Genomic DNA, 24,687 nt, shown 5'->3' on the forward strand with positions numbered 1-24,687 from the left:
AGCAAACAAAAAAGTAGGTGATAATGATATCAAGGTACACTATAAGCATGTAGGTTTATTTTTATCACATAAAATATTCTGTAAAATTGAACCTAACCTCTCATTGTGCTCTGGGACTGGTGTATTTCATATTCCAAAAATTACTAAGTCTTACAAATTAATAAGAGTCAATCAGATATCTAAAGCATATACTGGCTCCCACCCCCTGCAATACTACTACAATATGCTATTTTATCCTATATGTGAATCACTCATATGATTAAAATTCACTGATACCAATTCAGTGTGGTTTAACCACATTTATACCCAAGGCAAGTGGCTAGGTGCAGTTGGGGCTAGAAAGATCAACAGGAGAACAGGGCTATCAAAGAGCATGAACACCAATAAGAAACCAACTACACCCCGCATGAGTGCTACAAGCTGAGCATTATGGTAACTGCTCCATCTCTCAGAATGTGGTCCACAAAACACGCTGAGCTACTCTCCTGATAGCAACAATTAAAAGGCAAGATAAAACATAAAAACCGGGCTTCCCTGGTGGCGCAGTGGTCGACAGTCTGCCTGCCGATGCAGGGGACACGGGTTCATGCCCCGGTCCGGGAAGATCCCACATGCCACAGAGCGGCTGGGCCCATAAGCCATGGCCACTGAGCCTGCGCGTCTGGAGCCTGTGCTCCGCAACGGGAGAGGCCACAACAGTGAGAGGCCCGCATACCACAAAAAAAAATAAAAAGACATAAAAACCTATTTTTAAAAGCATCACTGAGCTGACACAGCAGGAAGGAAGCTACAGGGGCCAAAATAAAGAGACAGCAGAAGCTCTGGGCATTGAGGAAATATCAAAGCCACCTTATGCCCACCTGGAGACTTGCCCTCTGGAGCTGCTGAAGCCTGGCACTAAGAGAGAAATATGGTTTTCCGGTAGTGATGACCTCCCCAAGAGAACACGCCTCTCGGAATGGATCTCCTTCATCCCTTTCCAGGAGAGAAGAGGAACACAAGAAGAAGTGCCTGGTGCAGAGCCCCAGTTCCTACTTCATGGATGTGAAATGCCCAGGATGCTATAAAATCACCGTCTCTAGCCATGCACAAACAGTAGTTTTGTGTGGCGGCTGCTCTACTGTCCTCTGCCAGCCTACAAGAGGAAGAGCAAGGCTTACAGAAGGATGCTCCTCCAGACAGAAGCAGCACTAAAAGCACCCTGAATCAAGAAGAACAGGAAACCATCCCAATAAACACATTTCAGATTTAAAAAAAAAAAAAGAGAGAGAAAGACGAGACCAACCCAGGGTGGAGAGTCCAATAGGAGATGCCCATATACATCCAGGACCCCGATTCAGTGTGACAGTGAATGAGAAACAGCCTCAAACCCACAGATGGGAGCAGGAGAAATCTGCCCTCTCTCCATCGCAGTCTGAGTGGAGGGGGACGACCCCGCTAAGAATCTATGAAGACTTGACAGCCCTCATGCAAGCTTCAAGACCCACAAAGGGGACCACAGAGTGAGTCTATCTGCATGCCCAGTTACTGACCAAAGCAAATGCAAACCACCTGGGAAAATCCCACCTTCATCCAGACCTTAAAAATACTCACAGGTCAGGCTTCCCTGGTGGCGCAGCGATTGAGAGTCTGCCTGCCGATGCAGGGGACACGGGTTCGTGCCCCGGTCTGGGAAGATCCCACATGCCGCGGAGCGGCTGGGCCCATGAGCCATGGCCGCTGAGCCTGCGCGTCCGGAGCCTGTGCTCCACAACGGGAGAGGCCACAACAGTGAGAGGCCCGCGTACCGCAAAAACAAACAAACAAACAAAAACCTCACAGGTCAAGTTCCAAGGAAAATGAGAAGCTCATTGTCAAAAATCAAAGCACACAAAAATCATAAAACCATGACTTAAAGCCAGTAGAAGCGACATATGCAGAAACTGAAATTATTAGTTGCAGAATATGAAATGACTATGTTTAGTGTGTTGAAAGAAGTAAGAGAAGCTTAAAATATGACCAAAGAGTAACCAAGAAGAGGTGGAAAAGAACCAATTAAAACCTCTAAACTGAAAAATTTTTAATGACTGTTTAAATCCACTTTACTGTAGTTGACATATAATAAACTGTACATATCCGAAGTGCACAATTTGACACGTTCTGACAAACATGCACACCATGAAACTATCACCACAATGAAGAAAATGGACAAACCCATCACCCTTAAAACCTCCTTGTGCTCCTTTGTAATCCCTCCCTCCCACCTCCCTCCAACCCCTTCCAAGGTCCCAGGTCCACAGGCAACTGCTGATCTACTTTCTCTTACTAGAAATTAGTTTACGTTTTCTCGAATTTTATATAAATGGAACTATACAGTGTGTACTCTTTTGTCTGGCTTCTTTCTTACAGCGTAATGATTTGAGATCCATCCATGGTGTAGCATGCAGCAGTGGTTCATTCTTTTCTTTTTTAAAAAATTTATTTATTTATTTATTTTTGGCTGTGTTGTTGGGTCTTTGTTGCTGTGCGCAGGCTTTCTCTAGTTGCAGTGAGTGAGGGCTACTCTTTTGTTACAGTGCGCGGGCTTCTCATTGCGGTAGCTTCTCTTGTTGTGGAGCACGGGCTCTAGGCACACGGGCTTCAGTAGTCGTGGCACGTGGGCTCAGTAGTTGTGGCTCACAGGTTCTAGAGCACAGGTTCAGTAGTTGTGGTGCATGGGCTCAGTTGTTGTGGCTTGCAGGCTCTAGAGCGCAGGCTCAGTAGTTGTGGCTCACAGGTTCTAGAGCACAGGTTCAGTAGTTGTGGTGCATGGGCTCAGTTGTTGTGGCTTGCAGGCTCTAGAGCGCAGGCTCAGTAGTTGTGGCACACGGGCTTAGCTGCTCCACGGCATGTGGGATCTTCCCAGACCAGGGCTTGAACCCATGTCCGCTGCATTGGCAGGCGGATTCTTAACCACTGCGCCACCAGGGAAGCCCGGTTCATTCTTTTTTATTGCTCAGGAATATTTCATTGTATGGATATAACAGTTTTTTTGTCCATTCACCTGTTAACAGACATTAGGGTTTTTCTAGATTTTTGGCTACCACAAATCAAACTGCTATAACATTCATGTACAAGTTTATATGGACATCTGCTTTCCTTTCTCGTGTAAATACTTAGAACTGCTGTATCGTATAACAGATTTATGTTCAAGTTTTAAAGAAACTGTCCAACTGTGTTCCAGACCACACCACTTAGATTCTCAGCAGCCGTGTGTGTCTCGCAGGCTCTCCACACCTCTGCCAGCACTTGCTATCACCAGTCTTTTTAGTTTTAGACATTCTGATGGATGCGTGGTAGTATCTCACTGTGGTTTTAATTTGTATTTTCCTAAAAACTAATGATGTGGAACATGTTTACACGTGCTTACTTGACATTCACATACCTTCTTTAGTGAAGCATCTATTCAAATATTCTGCCTGCTTCTTCTAAAACTGTTTTATTTTCTTAATGAGATTTGAAATTTCTTTTTATATTTTGAATATAGTTCCTTATTAGGTATAGTATTTGCAAGTATTTTCTCCCACACTGTGCCTTGTCTTTTCATAACAAGTAACACTAAAAGCATATTATATGTACTAACATCCAAATAAACATAGTGAAAGACAGAATTCATTAGCTGAAAAATGTATCTTAAGACATTATCCAGAACACAGTACAAAGAGACAAAGAAAGTGAAAATATAAAAGAGTAATTAAGGATAAAATGAAAGATATAACATGTCTAATCAAAGTTCCAGAGAAGAAAAAAGAAAGAATGTGGAAGAAGATATACCTGTAGAGATAACAGTAGAGAACTTTCCAGCTATGTTGATAGATGCCAATCCTCAGAATCAGTAAGTTCAACAAATCCCAACAGGAGAAATTAACAGAAATGTACACTTAGTTCTTCTGCTCAAAACACAGAATTATTTAATCCTAATTTCATTAAATCTCAAAACCACTATATGATAGTAAAGGGATTTTTGACATCAAATAATACAAAACCACAAAAACAGGAATGGAGACAACAAGAATGTTTGGAAGCTGGAGAGAGAATGGATGAGAAGTAACTGACCTAGTAGATCTGAGACAAACCTCAAGAGAGAAGAGGTGAAACTGGATGAAGAAACCAGTTATATCACAGAACCTTAAAAGGGCTCAGGAATTGGCAAAACTATGTACCTCTGGAAAGGGGGATGAAATGTAAGGCACCTAAAATAAAGCAAACTGAGTGAAAGATATTTAAGAAGCACTAAAATCCCTAGATCTCCTCCCCAACTCTATGATCTAGGTGACTGCCTCTCTCTTACCCTGGCGGAAGTCTAGAAGTTTATTCTCTAGACAATTGAAACGTTATCTGGCCTGGGAGATGACAGTCCCAGCTGAGTCCTGGGTACCATATGGAAAACAAGGAGACTAAGTGACCATATTAATAATAAATGCTTCCAGAAACAAACAAACACATATACAGTCAATTGATTTGACAAAGGTGCCAAGACAATTCAATGGGGAAAGGATAGTCTTTGCACCAAATGGTGCTGGGGTAATTGGATATTTACATGCAAAAGAATAAACTTGGCCCCCCTACTTCATACCATACACAAAAATTAACTCAAAATGGACCACAGACCTAAATATAAGAGCTACAACTATAAAGCTCTTAGAAGAAAATATGGGGGGTGGGGGTAGGATCAACTGGCCTTGGCAACTTAGTGGATGTAGAGGAAGAGAGCAGAAACGGACTCAGATTTAGCCTGACTGGCTGAGAAAACAGCAAAGAAGTATAGATACTTTCAGGACACCTAAGTAAAATGCTTGCTTTCCTTCTGGGAGTCTGGAGTTTTGGTGCTTGCTAGACAGAGGCTGCCCACATGAGCAGCTCCCAATAAAACCCCAGGGCTCGGGGCTCTGACGAGCTTCCCCGGCAGACATTTCACACGTGTCATGATTAGCGGTTGGAAGAATTAAGTGCATTCTGTGTGACTCCACTGGGAGCGGACTCTTGGGAGCCTGGTTTCCTCAGATGTCACCCCGTGCCCCTCTTCCCTCTGTTGCTCTTGCTCTGTGTCCTCTGACTGGAGGAGGTTGCAGCCGTGAGCACAACCATAATGCTGAGCCCTGTGAGTCCTCCAAGCAAATCACCGACACCGGGGGTGGTCTTGGGACCCCTGATACAGGCATACACAATGAGAATAAATCAATTTGCCTTTATACCATAAAGTTAAACAAGATCTTCAAAGTTCTGTTGGAAAAGTAAGTTCCAAATACTTACGACAGTGTGTGCATATAACCTGGAGGTTCCCAAACTGGCAGGGCAACAGTCATATGGGGAGTCTTCCAGGCCCACCTCACACTTACTGAATCAAAAGTTCCGTCAATGGGATCTGGGCCTTTCTTTTTTTTTTAAATACATAAATTTATTTATTTATCTACTTTTGGCTGTGTTGGATCTTTGCTGCCGTGCGCGGGCTTCTCTAGTTGTGGCGAGTGGGGGCTACTCTTCATTGCGGTGCACGGGTTCTAGGTGCACGGGCTTCATCAGTTGTGGCACGTGGGCTGAGTAGTTGTGGCGCATGGGCCTAGTTGCTCCATGGCATGTGGGATCTTCATGGACCAGGGCTCGAACCCGTGTCTCCTGCATAGGTAGGCGGACTCTTAACCACTGCACCACCAGGGAGGCCCGTGGGCCTTTATTTCTTAGACAACCTGACTTCATGACCTGCAATTTTAGGAGAGCAGAACTTTCGCAGCCTCCTGCCTCAGCAGCTGCTAATGGGCATGAATCACACCAAATCAGCAGCCTGTCTTTCTCTTCCAACCCACAGGCTGCTGGATCTGTTCCTGGTTGCTGTAGCCCACAGACAGAAGGTTCACTGTGCCACCATTCTATATCCAGGATATACACAAAAACATTTTTGGAGAAGGACATTTTTAACATCTTATTAACTTTAAAAATGCACGTAGGGCTTCCCTGGTGGCGCAAGTGGTTGGGAGTCCGCCTGCCGGTGCAGGGGACACGGGTTCGTGCCCTGGTCCAGGAGGATCCCACATGCCGCGGAGTGGCTGGGCCCGTGAGCCGTGGCCGCTGGGCCTGCGCGTCCGGAGCCTGTGCTCCGCAACGGGAGAGGCCACAGCAGTGAGAGGCCCGCGTACCACCCAAAAAAAAAAAAAAAAAAAAAATGCATGTAAAAGTGCTTTGTAGACAATAAAGTACTTCACAAAGGTAATATATTATTAGGCTGAAAAGGCAGGTGTGTGTGCCATAAAACACAGTAACATCTTAGATGTCATGCTTCTAGGCCAGAGTTATACCTCCTCGCTAGCTCTCTACCTTCCTCTAATTATAAGCTCATGTAAAGGCTACAAACACATTTTTTTTTTTTTTTTTTTTGGCGGTACGCAGGCCTCTCACTGCTGTGGCTTCTCCCATTGCGGAGCACAGGCTCCAGACGCGCAGGCTCAGCGGCCATGGCTCACGGGCCCAGCTGCTCCGCGGCATGTGGGATCTTCCTGGACCGGGGCACGAACCCGTGTCCCTTGCATTGGCAGGCGGACTCTCAACCACTGCGCCACCAGGGAAGCCCTACAAACACATTTTTAATTTTGGTTTCAGGTTTCAGTTTTGTTGCTCTTGAAATGTAAACATCATTTCCATGTTAACAAGAAACAACTTCATCCTGGAAAAGATCACAGACCCATCACATCAAAACATCAAAACTCACCTTATTACATTATTGGAAGGGAATCCTTTCCTCCTGAGTCCCTTCCCTTTATCATATACACACACACCCCGCCTCAATACACAAAGCCTACTCAATGTATTTACTTCACCTTCCCTAAAGCTCAGGTCAGGAAATCTTAGAACTCAAAAGGATCTTCAAAATTCTGTTGTACAGGTAAGTTCTGAATGCTTCCGACAGTGGGTACATGTAACCTGGAGGTTCCCAAACCTGGCAGGGCAACAGAGTCATATAGGGAGTTTTCCAGGCCCATTCCAAACTTACTGAATCAAAAGTTCTGCCAGTGGGGCCTGGGCCTTTATTTCTTATGACTTTCTGAAGCACATATGCCTGACGGAACCCCACAAAGGCTCTAGATTTGGAGTGGACAAGTATATCAGAAGGCAGGAATAAGAAGAGGATTTGTGGAATGATCTTTAGAAATTGAAGGGTAAGGAAGGAGAATCCTTAATCTTGACATTAGGAATAGTTCTCCTTAAGTGGCACAAGGATTAGTACATTGGAACTAAAACGAAGAAAATATAATCTAGTATACCATTTGGCTCTGCAGTGGCTAATATCTGAAAAATCTAAAATAATAAACACCATTAAATAGTTTTCAACTTTATAACCAATGTATAAACAAAGTATAAAGTCTTAACTATACTTAGATAAAAGTACACAAATATTATCAACATTGACAACATAAAAGTACAGCTGACGGCTTCCCTGGTGGCGCAGTGGTTAAGAATCCGTCTGCCAATGCAGGGGACATGGGTTCGATGCCTGGTCTGGAAAGATCCCACATGCCGTGGAGCAACTAAGCCCGTGCACCACAACTACTGAGCCTGCTCTCTAGAGCCCGCGAGCCACAACTACTGAGCCCATGTGCCACAACTACTGAAGCCTGCACGCCTAGAGCCCATGCTCCGCAACAAGAGAAGCCACCACAATGAGAAGCCCGCGCACTGCAACAAAGAGTAGCCCCCACTTGCTGCAACTAGAGAAAGCCCGCGCACAGCAACAAAGACCCAACACAGCCAAAAATAAATAAATTAAAAAAAAAAAAAAGGGCCTCCCTGGTGGCGCAGTGGTTGGGAGTCTGCCTACCAATGCAGGGGACACGGGTCCGGGAGGATCCCACATGCCGCGGAGCGGCTGGGCCTGTGAGCCATGGCCGCTGGGCCTGCGCGTCCGGAGCCTGTGCTCCGCAACGGGAGAGGCCACAGCAGTGAGAGGCCCACGTACCGCAAAAAAAAAAAAAAAAAAAAAAAAAGAAAAGTACAGCTGAAAAAGCTGGAAGGTAGGACAGGAGGGAAGGGGAGACGGAGAAAAGGGAGGGGGTGCTAATACTCTCATCTTACAAGAAGGGAGGTCCAGAGACATGGTTTAAAGTTTATCATACAAAGAAATAGAGACTTAAGTATATCATTTAAAGTCACAATGGTAGCCAATAAAAGAAATAAAATCGGAAATCAATAATAGCGAGTTGGAAAGTACAGAGGCAAAGTAACTTGCTCAGACTTAGCTTGTTAGAAAGTTCTGAAGCCGTGTCTGAGCGTGGGCCCTCCGCACTCCAGGCCGGTGCTTTTACCAGTGTATAGCTGTGCCAAGCACATGCCAGGGGGTGACCCGCCCAAGGCTACACACCTAGTTAGTGGCAGAGCCAGAAAAAGAAACTAATTCTCCAGCCTGAAAATTATTTGGAAAACTTATTACTAAAACTTCCAGAAAAGACCATGGTGAAAATTTCTCATTCTTCCTTCTCTCATTCATTCACCCTCATTCATTCATTTCTGCTCATTCTTTTAACATGTATTTCTTAAAAAGAACCCTTTAGGACTTCCCTGGTGGCGCAGTGGATAAGACTCAGTGCTCCCAATGCAGGGGGCCAGGTTCAATCCCTGGTCAGGAAACTAGATTCCACACGCATGCCACAGCTAAGGAGCCCATGTGCCACAACAAAGGAGCCTGCAAGTCACAAAGGAGCCCACCTGCTGCAACGAAGACCCGATGCAACCAGATAAAATAAATAAATATTAAAAAAGAAGAAAAAAAAAGAACGCTTCTACTTAGACAAAATTCCTCACCTATATCAATGTTAGGCCTATGCTCCAACTCTACACCATATGATAAAGGAAGTTCTCTTTCCTGGAGGCACCTATGAAGACTTCAACCCACCAGCCACTTTGTCTTTTAAGACCTGACAGAAGGATCAAGACATCAACACTGAAGATACAAAGCAAGTCTGCCTGTCCATCTCTTAGTCTAGAGACTAGACCATTTGCTTCCTGGAGACAGGCCATTGTCATGAGCACAGAGGCACACATGCAGCTGCTGCTCCAGGACATGCTGTGGGCGGCAACATGTAACGGGCATGGAGAGCACTGCTCTGCTTGAGACCATCCAGTGCATGGGCCATGGTATGGACTGATAAAACCATTACCACTCAAGTGACTGCCACTTTATAACTTCATAAAACTGTTTGAAATATTCAACAGAAATGACAACTTCTGTGAAAATAAAGGGCAACCTCAGGAAAATGGAGTTGGGAAGCCACAATGGGGAGCTCTCACACACATACCACTAGACACTGGTGCAGATCCCAACAGGAAGAGATGTACTGTGCATCCCCAGAGGAAGTAACACCATTCTACTGCCACCAGCAGCAGGAAGAACAATCTCCTCTTTGCCTGACAACAATTCAGCCAATGTAAAGCCACCATACTTCAAACTCCCAGGTTCCTCCAACAGACTTTTTGTTGACAGCGGCCCCTCCCAACTTCCCCTTCTCCTCTAAAAAAGAGTTTCCTTTTGCTTTAGAGGACTGGGATGTGGTTGTCCAGAGCTGCGGGTCCTGAATTGCAATTCTTCACTGTTCCCAAATAAACTTGTTTTGCTGGTAAAATAATTGGCTGTTTTATTGTTTTCGGTTAGCACTACCCCAAAATTAATTCTTTAAAAATAAATTATAACCCCAATTCATTAGTACCTATAAAAAGCAATTAAAAATTTTCAATTTAATTCACTATTACTTACCCCATTTTCAGTGCGTTTTTCTCCAGGTACATTTATTACATTTCTCTGAGTTCTTTGCTCTTGGGTCTGATGGCCACCTAGAGAAATGAAGGCCAAACTTACTAAAAGACATACTAGAAAAGCGATATTTTATCATTTCTTCACTTATTCAAATATTTATTGAACACAAGCATAAAATACCAGGCTGGACAACTCAAAAATTAGTACAGTTGAAAAAATGTCTTATAATCAACCTGTATACATAAAGTTGTTTAAATGAAAATTTTTTCTAATATTCTATTTCAGAATTTTGAAATTGCTTTATATCAAAAAGTTTCGTACACTTAGAAAATGGTCAAGATGGTAAATTTTACGTTTATGTGTGTGTGTGTGTGTATATATTTTTTAGAATTAACTTTTACTTTTATTTCTCTTTTTCTTGACCTCATCAATTTTATTCTAAAGTTCTTTCTCATTTCCAAGAGATTCATATTCCAATGCCATGTTATCTTGTTCAGGATCACAAAATAATATGGGAATCTTACAATCTGTTTTACAAAATAGCAAAACTCTTGTCGTTGAACTGAATTAGCACAAATACGTGTGTGATCAATGCCATTCACAAACTTAGATACCAAAGCTTATTAAGCCTTCTTTTAAAAGGAACAATATTTGAAGAATTCCTAAAGAAAATAGAGATGAAATTCCATGTCATCATACACAACAGGAACCCAAAGATGCTATACACCGTGTTCCCCTAACTCTCCCAGACCCTCACTACTTAGAAGGCTGGCTGCTCCCTCTTCAAACTCACAGTGGAGGATCAGCCTCCCTTCCTGCCCTGCAAGAAAAGCTGCTGGACGTGGGCCTGGAAGGAGCCTGGCTGCTGCTCTGGCTCAGGGCCCCTCTTCCTCAATGCTCACAGCCTCTGCAGACAGGGATGGGAAGGACCTGGGATCCCATCGATGGACCCTGAGCAGATACTCCAGGACCTGCCACTTGCTGGTCTCCATGTTGGCCCCGGGGACCCCACAGGAACTCGTAGTGGGCGGGGTTGCTGTGGGGCACCTGCTGGTACTCCAGGTAGCCCTCCTGCACCCACACTTTGGTGAGCAGCTCCCTGGGCTCCCCATAGATGCAGTGCTGCTTCCTGCATACACCCCCATGACGCTCAGTGCTTCCCAGACCTCCTCCTCAGAGGCACATTCACCCTGCAGGAGGATCACGGCCAGAAGCATCACCAGGAGGCCAACCTTGGACATGCTCTGCGCATCGGTCAACATGGCATCCCAGGTGAGGCCCAGGGTGGGGACCAGGACATAGGTGTGCTTGCTGGGGTCCACCTCCTTCACGTCCATGCCACAGACAGCTGCATGCACTCGCAGGCATGGCTGAAGACCACGGGGAAGTGGTCCCAATGGTCCCGGAGGATCATACTCAGCATCTCCGCCTTGGAGGTCAGCTCCTTGGCGCGATACTTGAGGAGCAGGAACCCCACCAGGTCAGCCATCAGCACACCAAGTGCCTCCTGGGACAAGGACTCGGCCTGGGTTGGGGGGCGGGCACGGACTGGGGAGGAGGAGGAGGAGGGGGATGCAGCCTCCTCCCCCTCAGTCCCGAACAGCTGCACCTCCACTGGGCCCTGGGCCTGGACTGGGGCCTGAAGGTCTGCCTCAGGCTTGCAGAGCTCACTCATCTGGACCAGGGGCCTGATGACTGGGATCGGGCCGCCGACAGGAGTGTGGGCAGGGGTGACAGATGGGGACCATGGGCAGGTCTTCTTCTGAGGGGTGCTCTCGGGCCTCACAGGGGCACCCCTCCTGGGCGGCCTGTCCCCTGCCAACCTCACCTTGACTCCTGGCACTGCCTGGGCCTCCTCTGCTCTGTGACCTGAGGACACGGTCCTCAGACCTGGGCCTTCGCCTTCCGGTTCCTGGAGCCCTCTTGGGTCCTGGATGAAATGCTGGCTGGAACAGGCTACCTCCCGGTCAGCTCTGAGCCTCCGACCAGCTGCACCCCGTGCAGAGAGTGACTCTGTGCCCCAGACTGGAGGCTGGGTGGGAGCTGCAGCACCCCTGACCGCAGGGGAGGGTCCAAGAAGAAGCACACCTTCCAGTGGTGCCTCTTTGCTCACAGCCAGACTTCAGAGTTTCTTCTCTGTTGTTTTACCACAATTAATTTTTATTAAAAATTAAAGCTTGGACTTCCCTGGTGGCACAGTGGTTACAAATCCAGCTGCCAATGCAGGGGACACGGGTTTGAGCCCTGCTCCGGGAAGATCCCACATGCGGCGGAGCAACTAAGCCCGTGCGCCACAGCTACTGGGCCTGCGCTCTATAGAGTCCGCGAGCCCCAACTACTGAGCCCGCGTGCCACAACTACTGAAGCCCATGCGCCTAGAGCCCGTGCTCCGCAACAAGAGAAGCCACTGCAATGAGAAGCCTGTGCACTGCAACGAAGAGTAGCCCCTGCTCGCCGCAACTAGAGAAAGCCTGTGCACAGCAACGAAGACCCTACGCAGCCAAAAATAAATAAATAAATTTATTAAAAAAAAAATCTTACTCTTCTTATGTATAAAGCAAAGCTACTGGGTACATAAACAGATACACAGTACATCTGATAGGGGGAAGACAGGGGCAAGTAAGAATACTATATCCAGTAAAGGGCCCTTAGGGAGGTGATAATGAAAAATGAGGTTAAACAAATGGGAATGACAGAGTATGCCACTGAACACAGTCGAATATACAATAGCCATTTCATCACAGCTATTATATTTCCTATTAGCAGAAATTACGCATACACACATCCTAGACTACAGCATCTATCAGTTTACAGGGTAAATTAAATTCTTAGTTATTAGTACTTTTAAGAAATAAGGTACTCGGGTTAATTTAATATTCTATCATTGCTGCCTCTTGCAAACAGCAAGCCATCAAATTAGAATACTATAGAACACACAACATTGGAATTATATCAAGTGCCACTTAATCTTTGATGGAAAAGAAGAAACTTGATGGTCTTGCATTCTGGAGTCAGAAAGTAATAGTAAGAGCTGACACTTAGTGAGCACTGCGCCAGGACGCCTCATTAACTGCCACCACAAGCCAATGCACCCGCACGTAAGGAAACGGAGCCACAGGGATGGAAGTCACGTGCCCAAGGTCCAAACTGAGTAAGCAGCAGGGCCGGTGCTGAACCCAGGAGGCCTCGCTCCAAACTCCATCACACCAGCCCCCGGATTCTAGCTTACACTCTGCACATGACCTGCACCGAGTTACTTTACACATTAAGCTTCTGTTCCCCCAGGTATACAAGGTGATTGAAGGAAATGTCCTCCACACTCTCCTCTAGCTTCCATATAGAGAATTCCTACTGTTTTAAGTCAGGGTTGTCCTTTACTTCTTGTTATATCTTATAGTTCTACAGGCAATAAATACTCAAATGTAACTCCTTTTAAACAATATATATCACTGACAACTGGCTTGTCCTCAGCTCTGTGGGGAGCAGAGAGGAAACATGAGTCTTGGATCTTCACCTCTGGCTGCTTAGAATATAAGCTGGAGGCTTCCCTGGTGGCGCAGTGGTTGAGAGTCCGCCTGCCGATGCAGGGGACACAGGTTCGTGCCCTGGTCCGGGAAGATCCCACATGCCGCGGAGCGGCTGGGCCTGTGAGCCATGGCCGCTGAGCCTGCACGTCCGGAGCCTGTGCTCCGCAACGGGAGAGGCCACAGCAGTGAGAGGCCCACGTACCGCAAAAAAAAAAAAAAAAAAAAAGCTGGAGGAGAAGTTCAGTGAACAGAAATAAAACGGAACACAGCACCCAATGAGAGCTGTTCTACCTGCCACCTTTCTTCTTGAGCTCTGAGAGAGAGGCAGAACATGCAGAAGCACAGGCAGAGGAAAAAGGGAAGAGGGTGGAGCATCACAGCTGGAGGAAGATGGAATTCTGAGTTAGGGCACGACAGGGAATGAATATGCAACTAAGAATATGGTGGAAGAGAGAAAGAAGAGACAGTGAGGTTGAGGAGATGAGCAGGGTCCCATTACAAATGCCATCAAAGCTAAGCTGAGGAGTATTAAATAGGGAAGCAGGGACTTTGCTGAAAGTCGTGAAAAGTGATGAGAGTCGTGTGATGAATTTGGTTCTTCCAATCCTGACCAATCCTCCATACCAGCCCGGGTCGAGAAAGGTGTACTCCCTGGCACCACTCCCCTCGGAGCCTCCTTCATCCTGGTCTCCTGCCTTCAGTGCAGCAGCTCTCTACTCTCCCCTCCAGGTCCGACTCCCTCTTCAAGGCCCTCGTCTCGAGCCCCATCCCCCTGGGACGCATTGTCTCCCTAACCTCAAACAGCTCAGCATCCAGCTCTTCCACTGTCTCAGGTGTACTTGCCACGTCAGCACAACGAGACTGAGCAGCATCCGGTGTGACAATGAAGGTCAACTGGAAGGTCAGTGCTGTCCCATTCCTTGTAACTCTAGACAGTTCTCTCAAGTATCCCTAACGCTTCCAGACTTTACAGAGTGAGAACAATATAAGACCTTCCCCCCATTCCACCATCCTGGGACAGTAAGGGTTATGTACATATATTATAATGATTAAAGTAAAATATAAAACTTTTCATTTAACTATAGGGTATAAATATTTGGAGCACTCAGGTAGAGAGTTAAAGTAAGTTCTTAGCACTAGAACAGCACTTTAACTGCCAGCTAGTCTAATCCTCCTCAGGAGGAGTCCATCCAGAGAGGCAGGGCCCTTTTCTAAGGTAGAAATGGATGAAGAGCTAGGCCTGGAGTCTTGGTCTCCTGACTCCAGATGACCAGCACCCAGTGGAATAAAAACGAGAAGTAGGGCTTCCCTGGTGGTGCAGTGGTTGGGGGTCCGCCTGCCGACGCAGGGGACGCGGGTTCGTGCCCCGGTCCGGGAGGATCCCGCGTGCCATGGAGCGGCTGGGCCCATGAGCCATGGCCGCTGAGCCTGCGCATCCGGAGCCTGTGCTCTGCGGTGGGAGAGGCCACAACAGTGAGAGGCCCGCGTACCGCAAAAAAAAAACAAACAAAAAAAAAACAGAAGTAATGATGCATTGTGAAAAACAGCATGATATTTACAGCTATGGGAAGATGATTTTAAAGCAGACAGTAGCTCATCCTAGGGGCAAAATATCCTTTAATTAAAAATACGGGAAAAAAAAAAAAATAAAAAAAAAAAAATACGGGGACTTCCTTGGTGGTCCAGGGGTAAAGAATCCGCCTTCTAATGCAAGGGACGCAGGTTCGATCCCTGGTCAAGGAACTAAGATCCCACACACCATGGGGCAACTAAGCCCATGCGCCACAACTACTGAGCTTGCGCACCTCAACGAGAGAGCCCGCATGCCACAAACTACAGAGCCCATGCGCTCTGGAGCCCGTGCACCACAACCAGACACAGAAAAACCTGCATACCGCTAGAGAGAAGCCCGCGCATTACAACGAGGAACCCATGCGCTGCAACAAAGACCTGAAGTAGCCAAAAAAATAAATAGGTATTAAAAAAAAATACAGCTAGGGACTACCCTAGCGGTCCAGTGCTTAAGACTCTGTGCTTCCAATGCAGAAGACGTGGGTTCAATCCCTGGTCGGGGAACTCAGATCCCATAAGCCATGTGGCTCAGCAAAAAAATAAATAAAGAGGGATAACTTGTAATAAAGGAATCTTCTTTTTACAAAAGGATGTCCTTTCATTGTTTTTTTTTAAATACCAGAAGTAATCCATAATCACCGTTAAATAACAAAGGTTTCTTTCTTAACTGTACAGTGTATATGCTTTCCAAAAAAAAGATTCCCTTATTTTAAATTTTAATTAAAAAATAAGTAGTTTATGGGAAATTGGTATTGACATATACACACTGCTATATATAAAACAGATAACTAATAAGGATCTACTGTACAGCACAGGGAACTCTACTCAGTACTCTGTAATGGCCTATTTGAGAAAAGAATCTAAAAAAGAGTGGATATATGTATGTATATGTATAATAGATTCATTTTGCTGTATACCTGAAACTAACACAACATTGTAAATGTACTATACTCCAATAAAATTTTTTTTAAAAAGTAGTATATTCCTATCATTCAAAATTCAAAAGGAAACAGGCTTCTCTGGTGGTGCAGTGGTTGAGAATCTGCCTGCCAATGCAGGGGACATGGGTTCGAGCCCTGGTCCAGGAAGGTCCCACATGCCGCAGAGCAACTAGGCCCGTGCACCACGACTACTAAGCCTGCGCTCTACAGCCCACGAGCCACAACTACTGAGCCTGCACACCACAGCTACTGAAGCCCGCGCGCCTAGAGCCCATGCTGTGCAACAAGAGAAGCCACCGCAATGAGCAGCCCGCGCGCCACAGCGAAGACCCACACAGCCAAAAATAAATAAATAAATTTTTAAAAAAATTCAAAAGGAACCAAAAGATATAAATGACCAATTTTCCCTCCCTCCTTCCCCTACCCAGCAGCCTTCCCCCCAGGCTAGCCATGTTGCCAGTTTCTTACTTATCGTTCCAAAGGTATTTCATACACACAAGCCAACACAGAATACGTCATTACTCTTTCATCTCTGTTACACAGGAGGCAGCATGTGTGTACACTGTGCTTATTCAAGTGACAAGTGCAGGAAGTGGTTTGGGACAGGGCACAGAGCAGATGTACTCCGGTTTCTTCAGCCGACGCCCCTGGAGGCATTGAAGGCTGCTCCTACCAGCAGTGCCCATGACTTACACTATGTATATGTCATTTTGTATGTGTGCAGACACAGCTTTAGGATAAATTCTCAAAAGTGAGATTGCTGGGTGAAAGGTTTCATGCTTTTGTAAGCTTAACAGATACCACCAAACTGCCCTCTACAGAAGCTGCCAACAATGTGGAAGACTGCCTGTTTTTCAGCATTCTTGCCAACACTGTGTTATTAAATGTTCTAATCTTGGCCACGTGACAGGTGAACTACAGTATCTCAGTGTTTTTCCTACATTTCTTTTATTAGGAGTAAGGCTGAACTTCTTTGCATGTATTTCTGGGTCATGAATATTTCCTTTTCTGTGAACATCGGGTTTGTATATTTTGTCTGTTTTTTTTTTTTTTTTACTGTTTTTCTTCTTATCATTTTACGTAAAGGAAATTAGCCCTTTGCAATATGAGCTATACATGCTGTTTCCCAGTTTATAATTTGTCTTTTGACCTTGCTTTAATGTGGTTACTGCCATGCAAAGAGGGTTTTTTTTTGGTTTTTTATTTTAATAATTCGGTTTGTCTTTTCTATTATGGTTTAGAGTTAGTTACACTTAGGCCTTGTTCCTTTTTTTTTTTTTTTTTTTTGGCCACACCGTGCAGCTTGCAGGATCTCAGTTCCCCAACCAGGGACTGAACCCAGGCTGTGGCAGTGAAAGCCTGGAATCCTAACCACTAGGCCACCAGAGAACTCCCCACTTAGGTCTTGTTCTTATTTTTCTGTTTTTCTTTCTCTCCATATACATATATGTGTATATATACACATATATAGATACTATATAAATATATATATATATTTCCCAGAATTTTTATGATCCTTTCATGGTTTCATTTATTCTTAAAATCTAGAGATTTCATCCATGTGATATTTATCAAAAGCAATCCCTTTCAACAGCAGGTCCCCTTACGTGTTTCAGTGCATTACGTGACTAATTTAGGATCCTGAGGAGGAGGCTGAAAGTGTGAAATAATCGTAAACTGCAATAACAGAGGTCAAAAAACCTGTGAGATACCAACTCTCCCTCTCACCACTTGTAAGTGAAGGGGGGAAAGTCATGTGAATAATATTTACTCCTGTTAATTCTTAAATTAATTTTAATTAATTTAATGTTTAAATTAACTTTTATGGCAAAAATTAGCAAATGGGGGAAAAAAGCACTTATCTACCTTGTTCACTGTTCTCGGTTGGGGAATCTTCATGTCGAAGAAAAAATTTCACTTCTTCCCTTCGTGGCCCCCACTTCTGAAGATGTTCATACATCATATAATCAAAGGGTATGGGACGCTCTAGGAAAAAAACAAACAAACAAAAAATCTTACTTTTCTCAGAAACAAAATGACTCGTACCAAAAGTAAAAAATGAATAAAAATAATTTAAAATAAATGTACACATATATTAGAATTCAAGGATATTACAAGCACTGAATTTTAACTTTAATGAAGTGAAAACAAGACCATGAAGGGGAAATAATTTAGGTAACATATAAACAAAGAAGTAAACATAAAAGCAATTTTGCAACATTAAATGGGGAACAGTGAAAAAAATGTCCTTTAGTATATTTATCATGAAGCAGTATGCCTCCCACTCTTTCAAAGAAACACATTAACAAATTGGCTGAATCTTGTTATTCATTAAAATGTTACAGGTGGCAATCAATCAGATGTATAAAGGCTTGACAACGCACTTGCTGGCAATACAGCTAGCCCACACAAACACTTGTACGTGAATGTTCACAGCAGCAATATTCATAGTAGCCAAAAAGTGGAAACAACCCAAGTGTCCATTAACTGATGAAAGGATAAATAAACTGTTGTGTATCATACAATGGATATTTGCAGCCAAAAAAAGAAATTAAGTATTGATACATGCTACAACATGGATGAATCCTGAAAACATGCTAAGAGAAAAAAGCTAGATCAAAAAGTCACACATTAAAAATAAATAATTTTTTTAAAAAGTCACATATTGTATGATACAATTTATATGAGATGCCTAAAATAGTCAAACACATAGAGCCAGAAAGTAATACAGTGGTTGCCTGGGGGAGGAAGGAATGGGGAGGTACAGAGTTTGGAGATAGTTGCACAACACTGAGAATGTCCTAAAAACCACGAAGTTGTACACTAAAATGGGGATTTTTATGCTATGTGAATTTTATCTCAATTAAAAGGAAATCTTGAAATGTTCCCACTGCTGCTTGTGCTTGAAAGAGAGAAAGGATATCGGCAAGTTCCAAGGCTCACAGCAAACGGCCTGGCGTGGGAGAGGAGCAGGACAAAACCGAACCATATTTTGGCTCCTTTCAACACAGGAGTATGTCTGGGCGAGAGGCTCCTCCTGCTCAGCCTGAGAACCCGACACTGAGTCAAGAGAAAGAGCTGTGCAAGCTGCAGCCTTGTCATACATTCAAGGTGTGATTTACTGTTCAGTCCTAGATAAGTGCCAGACTTCCGTAAGGAAGAAAACCCCACCATTCATAGAAATGCAGCGCACATTGTGCTGCTGCCGTTTCATCTTCCTACATGTGCAGGCAAGCTTTGCCTATTCAGCCAACATCAAGGGCAAGGACATAAATCATCTCATCTCAGTTGAAAATGAAGTCTGTGTGTGCTTAGTTCAACTCTGAACTGAGTATTTGTACAACGAAAAGCAAGCACAAACTGAACACTAATGAAGTAATATCATTCCATATTTTTAGTTTTGAAAGTAACACTTTTTATGGATATAGGCCTACAAAAAAGATTTTTAGGAACTTGTATATTGTAGTTTTATAGCTGTGAGGTCCATGTTTAAGCCTAATCGTGTCCCTTGGTTTTACATAAAATTGTCTTAGGCCATATTTTTATTCATATTGCTTTGGCTTACAAATTTTTTTCACATTAATTAAAATCAGTTTACAATCTCCACTTAAATCTACCAAGTCTGAGCATAACTTTATAAAGTTAAAACTCCAATTTTGCCTTAAAGCCAGTTATTGAAAAAAATGTTTCCCTTTATAAATAAAAAAATTTTAAAGACTAACTTCAAGAAAAGCAAGCTAAGCTTCACTACCTTTTTTAAATAAGAAGGGTTAACTAAAACGTATTTCTGTTTTAAAGCGAAAACAAAACTACCCCACATGTATCATGTAGAATTAATAGCATACTATACCTCATTAGCATCTTATGTAATGGAGAAATCTATGATAAGACTTTCAGCCATTCTTGGATAAGGCAAAAAGAAAATCAAGTAGGAAATTTCACAAAAAGAAAAACTGAAGGTCCTACCTACACTCCTGATTTGCATTAGAGCTGACATACTCGAGGAAGGGAACCACAAAAAGATCAGGATAATAAGCTGGCCAAGTTAACAGATTGTTACAGGCTGGGTTGTGTCCCTTCACACACAAATTCATATGCTGAAGTCCTAACCCCTAGTACCTCAGAATGTGACCTTATTTGAAGACAGGATCTTTAAAGAGGTAATAAGTTAAAATGAGGTCATTAGGGTGCACCCTAATCTAAATGACTGGTGTCCCTTTAAGAAGAGATTAGGACACAGATACAGACGGAAGGCCATGTAAGGACACAGGGAGAAGACTGCTGTCTACAAGCCAAGGAGAGAGGCCTCAGGAGAAACCAACCTTGCTGACACCTTGATCTCAGACCTCTAGCCTCCAGAATTGTGAAAAGATAAATTTCTCTTATTTAAGCCACCCAGTTTGTGTTACTTTGTTATGGCGGCCTGAGCAAAGTAATACACAGATCCACAGAGAAATATTCTCTTCTCAAAAGCACTGACAATTACATTGGAGTATCATATTTCTGAATACTGATGACATGAGTATACCATGTGTTATGGATGCAATCATTTTTATGCAAAGCGTTCTCCAAAATCTGAATATTACCTTAAGGGTTCCTCTGGGGTAAAAAAGACTGAGAAAGGCTGTGCTTTTTCCCCTTCCTTTGAATCTCATCCACCACCATCTCTTCAAGACCTCGCTTTGCTGCTCCAATTTACTCAATGATTTAAGTGTTTACTCAGGGCCTATTATGAGAAACAGGCTGGGCACTGGCGGTATGATGGTGAACAAACAAGTTCCTGCCTTCAGGAATTTTAGTCCAATAAGACAGAGAGAGATGAAAGCTACCATATTATGTTTTGATAAATACAATGACAGTACTGGAGCAAAGGGGAGGGACCCTTAACACACTCTGAGATTCAAGGAAGGGATTAGAGGCAAAGGTGCGTGGGTGCTAGGGACTGCTCTAGACAGTGGGAGCAGTGGCTGTGACCCTCTGTGCTCCGAGGAGGTAGGCCTCATTCCTGATGAGGCTAGACCACAGGTTATGATTTCAGATGGCCCTGGAGCCAAGGACTGCAACAAATGAGTGACTCAAGCGGCCAGGGACCACTGGGGCTCTCCCAGACTAATATAAGGGGCAGATAAGGAATAAGAAGTGACAGCAAGCCACAAAAAGCAAGAGTGCTAAGAGGCTAGAGGAGAGCAAACAATGATGGAATGACCAGCCTCTAACATTAGTCCTCTAAAAACTGCAATTACTTAACACCCCTCTTCCTGTAGCTGATATCAGACTGATAACTGAGGACCTGGCCTCTTACTTCTACTTTAGTAAATAGTCCACCATTTATCAAAGTCAAGTTTCTCTCAATGTGTCCTTAAAGTTTTTACTCTGAATCTGAAGGATAACATTAAAAGCACAAGACTTTGGAAGAAAATATTTACAAATCATACACCTAATAAGGGACTTGTATCTACAATATATAAAGAACTCTTACTGGGGATGTAATGTACATCATGGTGACCAGAGTTAACAATACATACTGCAGGGACTTCCCTGGTGGCGCAGTGGTTAAGAATCTGCCTGCCAATTCAGGGGACATGGGTTCGATTCCTGGTCCGGGAAGATCCTACATGCTGCGGAGCAACAACTACTGAGCCTGTGCTCTAGAACCTGTGAGCCACAACTAATGAGCCCGTGTGCCACAACTACTGAAGCCCACGCACCTACAGCCCATGTTCTGCAACAAGAGAAGCCACCGCAATGAGAAGCCCACGCACCACAATGAAAAGTAGCCCCCACTCGCTGCAACTAGAGAAAGCCTGTGCACAGCAACGTAGACCCAATGCCACCAAAAATGAATTTAAAAAAAAAACATACTGCATATTTGAAGTTGCTAAAAGAGTAGACCTTAAAAGTTCTCATCACAAGAAAAAATATTCTGTAACTGTGTGCAGAAATGGATGCTAACTAGACTTACTGTGGTGATCATTTCACAATATACACAAATATCAAATAATTATATAGTACATTTCAAACTAATAAAATGTTGTATGTCAATTATACCTCAATTAAAAAATTATTTTTAAAAAGTGTAAGAATTCACTGATTATCCCTAAGTGTCCTTTAAACACATCCATCTGGACACCCACCTCATACACAGCATGTTCCAACTGACCACTCTCTTGCTTCCTGACTCAGACCCATCCATGCACACAGCTACCTCCTTCCACACGCTGCCAGAGCAGGTGGCCTTGCCAGTCTAGTTCCCACCCTCCTGGGCCCCTCCTCTCAGTGCTGTCTGAGGAGCACGCCTTCTCCATGCTCTTCTCTTGTCCTTCCCTCACACTGCTCCCCTCGCCTGGTGTATCCTATCCCAGTTCAATTCCACATCTCCACGAGAATCCACATTATTTTGCAGAATTTTCTGTATTCGGTAATTATATTACCTACACTGATCATCTCTGCCCAGCTAGCTGACAAATCCTTAAATGTAAGAGCCAGTATTAACTCTTCTCAACTTAATAAACAAATATTTATGAAGCACTTACTATTTAAAAGGCTTTGTACACAGGGGAACACGATAGTGTTTTTGTCTTCGTGAAGTTATCGTAGGGAGAAGAAAAGCAGATGAACAACCTGACATGCAACAAACAAAACACTGTAAGGTCTCAGTGGACAGAGAACTCTCGTTTGGTCAGTAGTGATGTCAGAAAGCCTTCACACAAGAACCGGATCTGCTTTCCCAGCTTCTTCCACATGGCTACGGTGAGGGTCAAATCACAGAACACACTTCTTTGCAAACAGCATTTATAACATCCTATCCTCATGCGATAAAATAGTTTTTACTTTACTCAATTCCTTATTACCTCAGATAACAAAGAACCGGAAACAACATTCTGTATTCAATAAACACTGGATTTCATGTACTTAGTCATCTTTATAGAGCCTAATACATACCATTTCCTCTCCACACTTCAGCTAAATGGCAACTGCCTTCTCCAGGTTCCTTGCAAAATTCTACAACATCCCGACATGTTGTTTCTGGTGTTATGGGAACTTCTGTTAAAATCTGTTCATTGTTGCTCAAGAACACGGTTAATATCATCTGTAAGAGAAAGATTAAATTAAAGCTACAACTTAGAGTCATCCATCAATAAAGAGATTAATCTGTAAATTAAAAGTGATCCCCCCACCACCCCAGTCCCCCACTGCCGCTCCGCCCTGCCAGAATGCTTACGGGACAGGTTAAGCTGATCCTAAAGTTCATGTAGAAAAATTGAAATATAAGACAAGTCAGGAAAATGCCAAAAGAGGAGTATTAGAAGGAAACTAGCACTACTAGATATTATAAAGCCTCAAAACAGTATGGCAACAGCACATAAATAGATCAACGGGACAAATTATAAAGTCCAGAAACAGAAAATGGTAAATGATGAAGCAGGTATCTCAAAACTGAGGAAGGAAAAGACTATATAATGAATGATGCCTGAGCAATTAAAATACCCATCTGGAAAAAAATGATTCATATTGCATATCATACACAAGCATAAGTTCCTAATAGATCAAATATTTAAATATAAATCACAAAATTGTAAAGATTCCAGACTAAAACTGGATAAATTCCTTTTTATAACCTTGGAGTACAGAGCCCTTTCTACCTATGACTCAAAAACCAGACACCACAGAAAAAGATATATTCAGGTAATAAAACACAGGGATCTTTTACAAAGCAAAAAAGACTAACTGGGGAAAAATATTTGTAACTAATATCACATATAAAAAGCCAATCTCCTCAATATATAAAAGGCTCCTAAAAACTGGTACCAGAAAGACCAGAAATCCAATTTATTTTAAAAAATTGACTGAAGAAATAATATATCACAGTAAAAGAAATGAAAATGGTCCTTAAATGAAGGTATATTATAATGTATTTGAAAAATTAAAAAATAAAAATTGTCCAGCATTATTTTAAAAAAACTTTTAAAAACCCTACCACTTTGATCTAAGAACTCAAGAGATTGTATCACAAGGGATTTTTAAAAAACATTACTCCTAAAGTAAAATTTAAACCAAAGATTTTCTTTAATCTTTTTTTTTTTTTTTTTTTTTTGCGGTACACGGGCCTCTCACTGTTGTGGCCCCTCTCATTGTGGAGCACAGGCTCCGGATGCACAGGCTCAGCAGCCATGGCTCACGGGCCTAACCGCTCCGTGGCATGTGGGATCTTCCCGGACCGGGGCACGAACCCGTGTCCCCTGAATCGGCAGGCGGACTCTCAGCCACTGCGCCACCAGGGAAGCCCTGTTTAATCTTTGATCAAAGTCAGAAACAAAATCTGCATTTGTCCCAAAATTCTCCTCTCAAAATCTCGGCTGTCAACTAAGTATTTTAGTTCATTGTTAAAATATTTTTTTCTTAGAAGTGCCCTAAATTCCTAAATTTTGAGATTAAACATCTCTATACTGACAGCCAGATTTTATTACCAAAACTAGTAATAGTTATGAACTGTTCTCTTGCCACCAATCTCCCCTTACTCCAACCTACCCCCCCTTCACTGTTGCCAGTTAATTTCCTAAATGTAAATCAGTTGAAGTCATTCCCTTGCTTAAAATATTCAGGAGCCCTGCGCTGCCTAATAGCAATCCTTCCCAAAACATTTATTCGAGTTTATAAACAGGAAACTGGTTTCTTTACTGAGCACTCAAGAGTCTAACATTGTAATGTTCATGTGAATCTCTAACTTTTCTCCCCCAGAGACTCTTATGGGGCTTGGATTTCCACAGAATGCCCTCCGAGAAAGCCTAGACTACAGGATAAACTGCAAACTCCTATCACAGGTAAAAGATTCCTCACAACCTTCCTAGCCTTCCAGTCCTAGTGCCTTCCCACAATGAACCTTGCTCCC

General features: G+C 43.5%; 1 protein-coding gene, 1 long non-coding RNA gene and 2 pseudogenes across 4 annotated transcripts in view; 1 reads left to right on the forward strand and 3 right to left on the reverse strand.

The window, feature by feature from the left end:
- LOC125963659 (uncharacterized) overlaps positions 1 to 24,687 on the reverse strand; it is a 239,044-nt gene that overhangs the window by 32,395 nt on the left and 181,962 nt on the right. The gene's annotated exons all lie outside the window — the stretch shown is intronic.
- PPP1R13B (protein phosphatase 1 regulatory subunit 13B) overlaps positions 1 to 24,687 on the reverse strand; it is a 75,312-nt gene that overhangs the window by 20,511 nt on the left and 30,114 nt on the right. For both annotated transcript variants that reach the window (XM_012533030.3, XM_033421036.2), the window contains exons 2-4: positions 22,740 to 22,887; positions 17,664 to 17,783; positions 9,758 to 9,834 (exon numbers count right to left, since the gene is read on the reverse strand). In XM_012533030.3, coding sequence (XP_012388484.2) covers positions 9,758 to 9,834; positions 17,664 to 17,783; positions 22,740 to 22,887 — 345 coding nt within the window. The remainder of the gene's footprint in view (positions 1 to 9,757; positions 9,835 to 17,663; positions 17,784 to 22,739; positions 22,888 to 24,687) is intronic.
- On the forward strand, positions 754 to 1,782 carry LOC117199981 (40S ribosomal protein S27-like; annotated as a pseudogene).
- On the reverse strand, positions 10,041 to 14,912 carry LOC117199980 (melanoma-associated antigen 10-like; annotated as a pseudogene).

The sequence above is a fragment of the Orcinus orca genome, chromosome 2 (genome assembly GCF_937001465.1).
Source record: "Orcinus orca chromosome 2, mOrcOrc1.1, whole genome shotgun sequence".
Classification (NCBI taxonomy): domain Eukaryota; kingdom Metazoa; phylum Chordata; class Mammalia; order Artiodactyla; family Delphinidae; genus Orcinus; species Orcinus orca.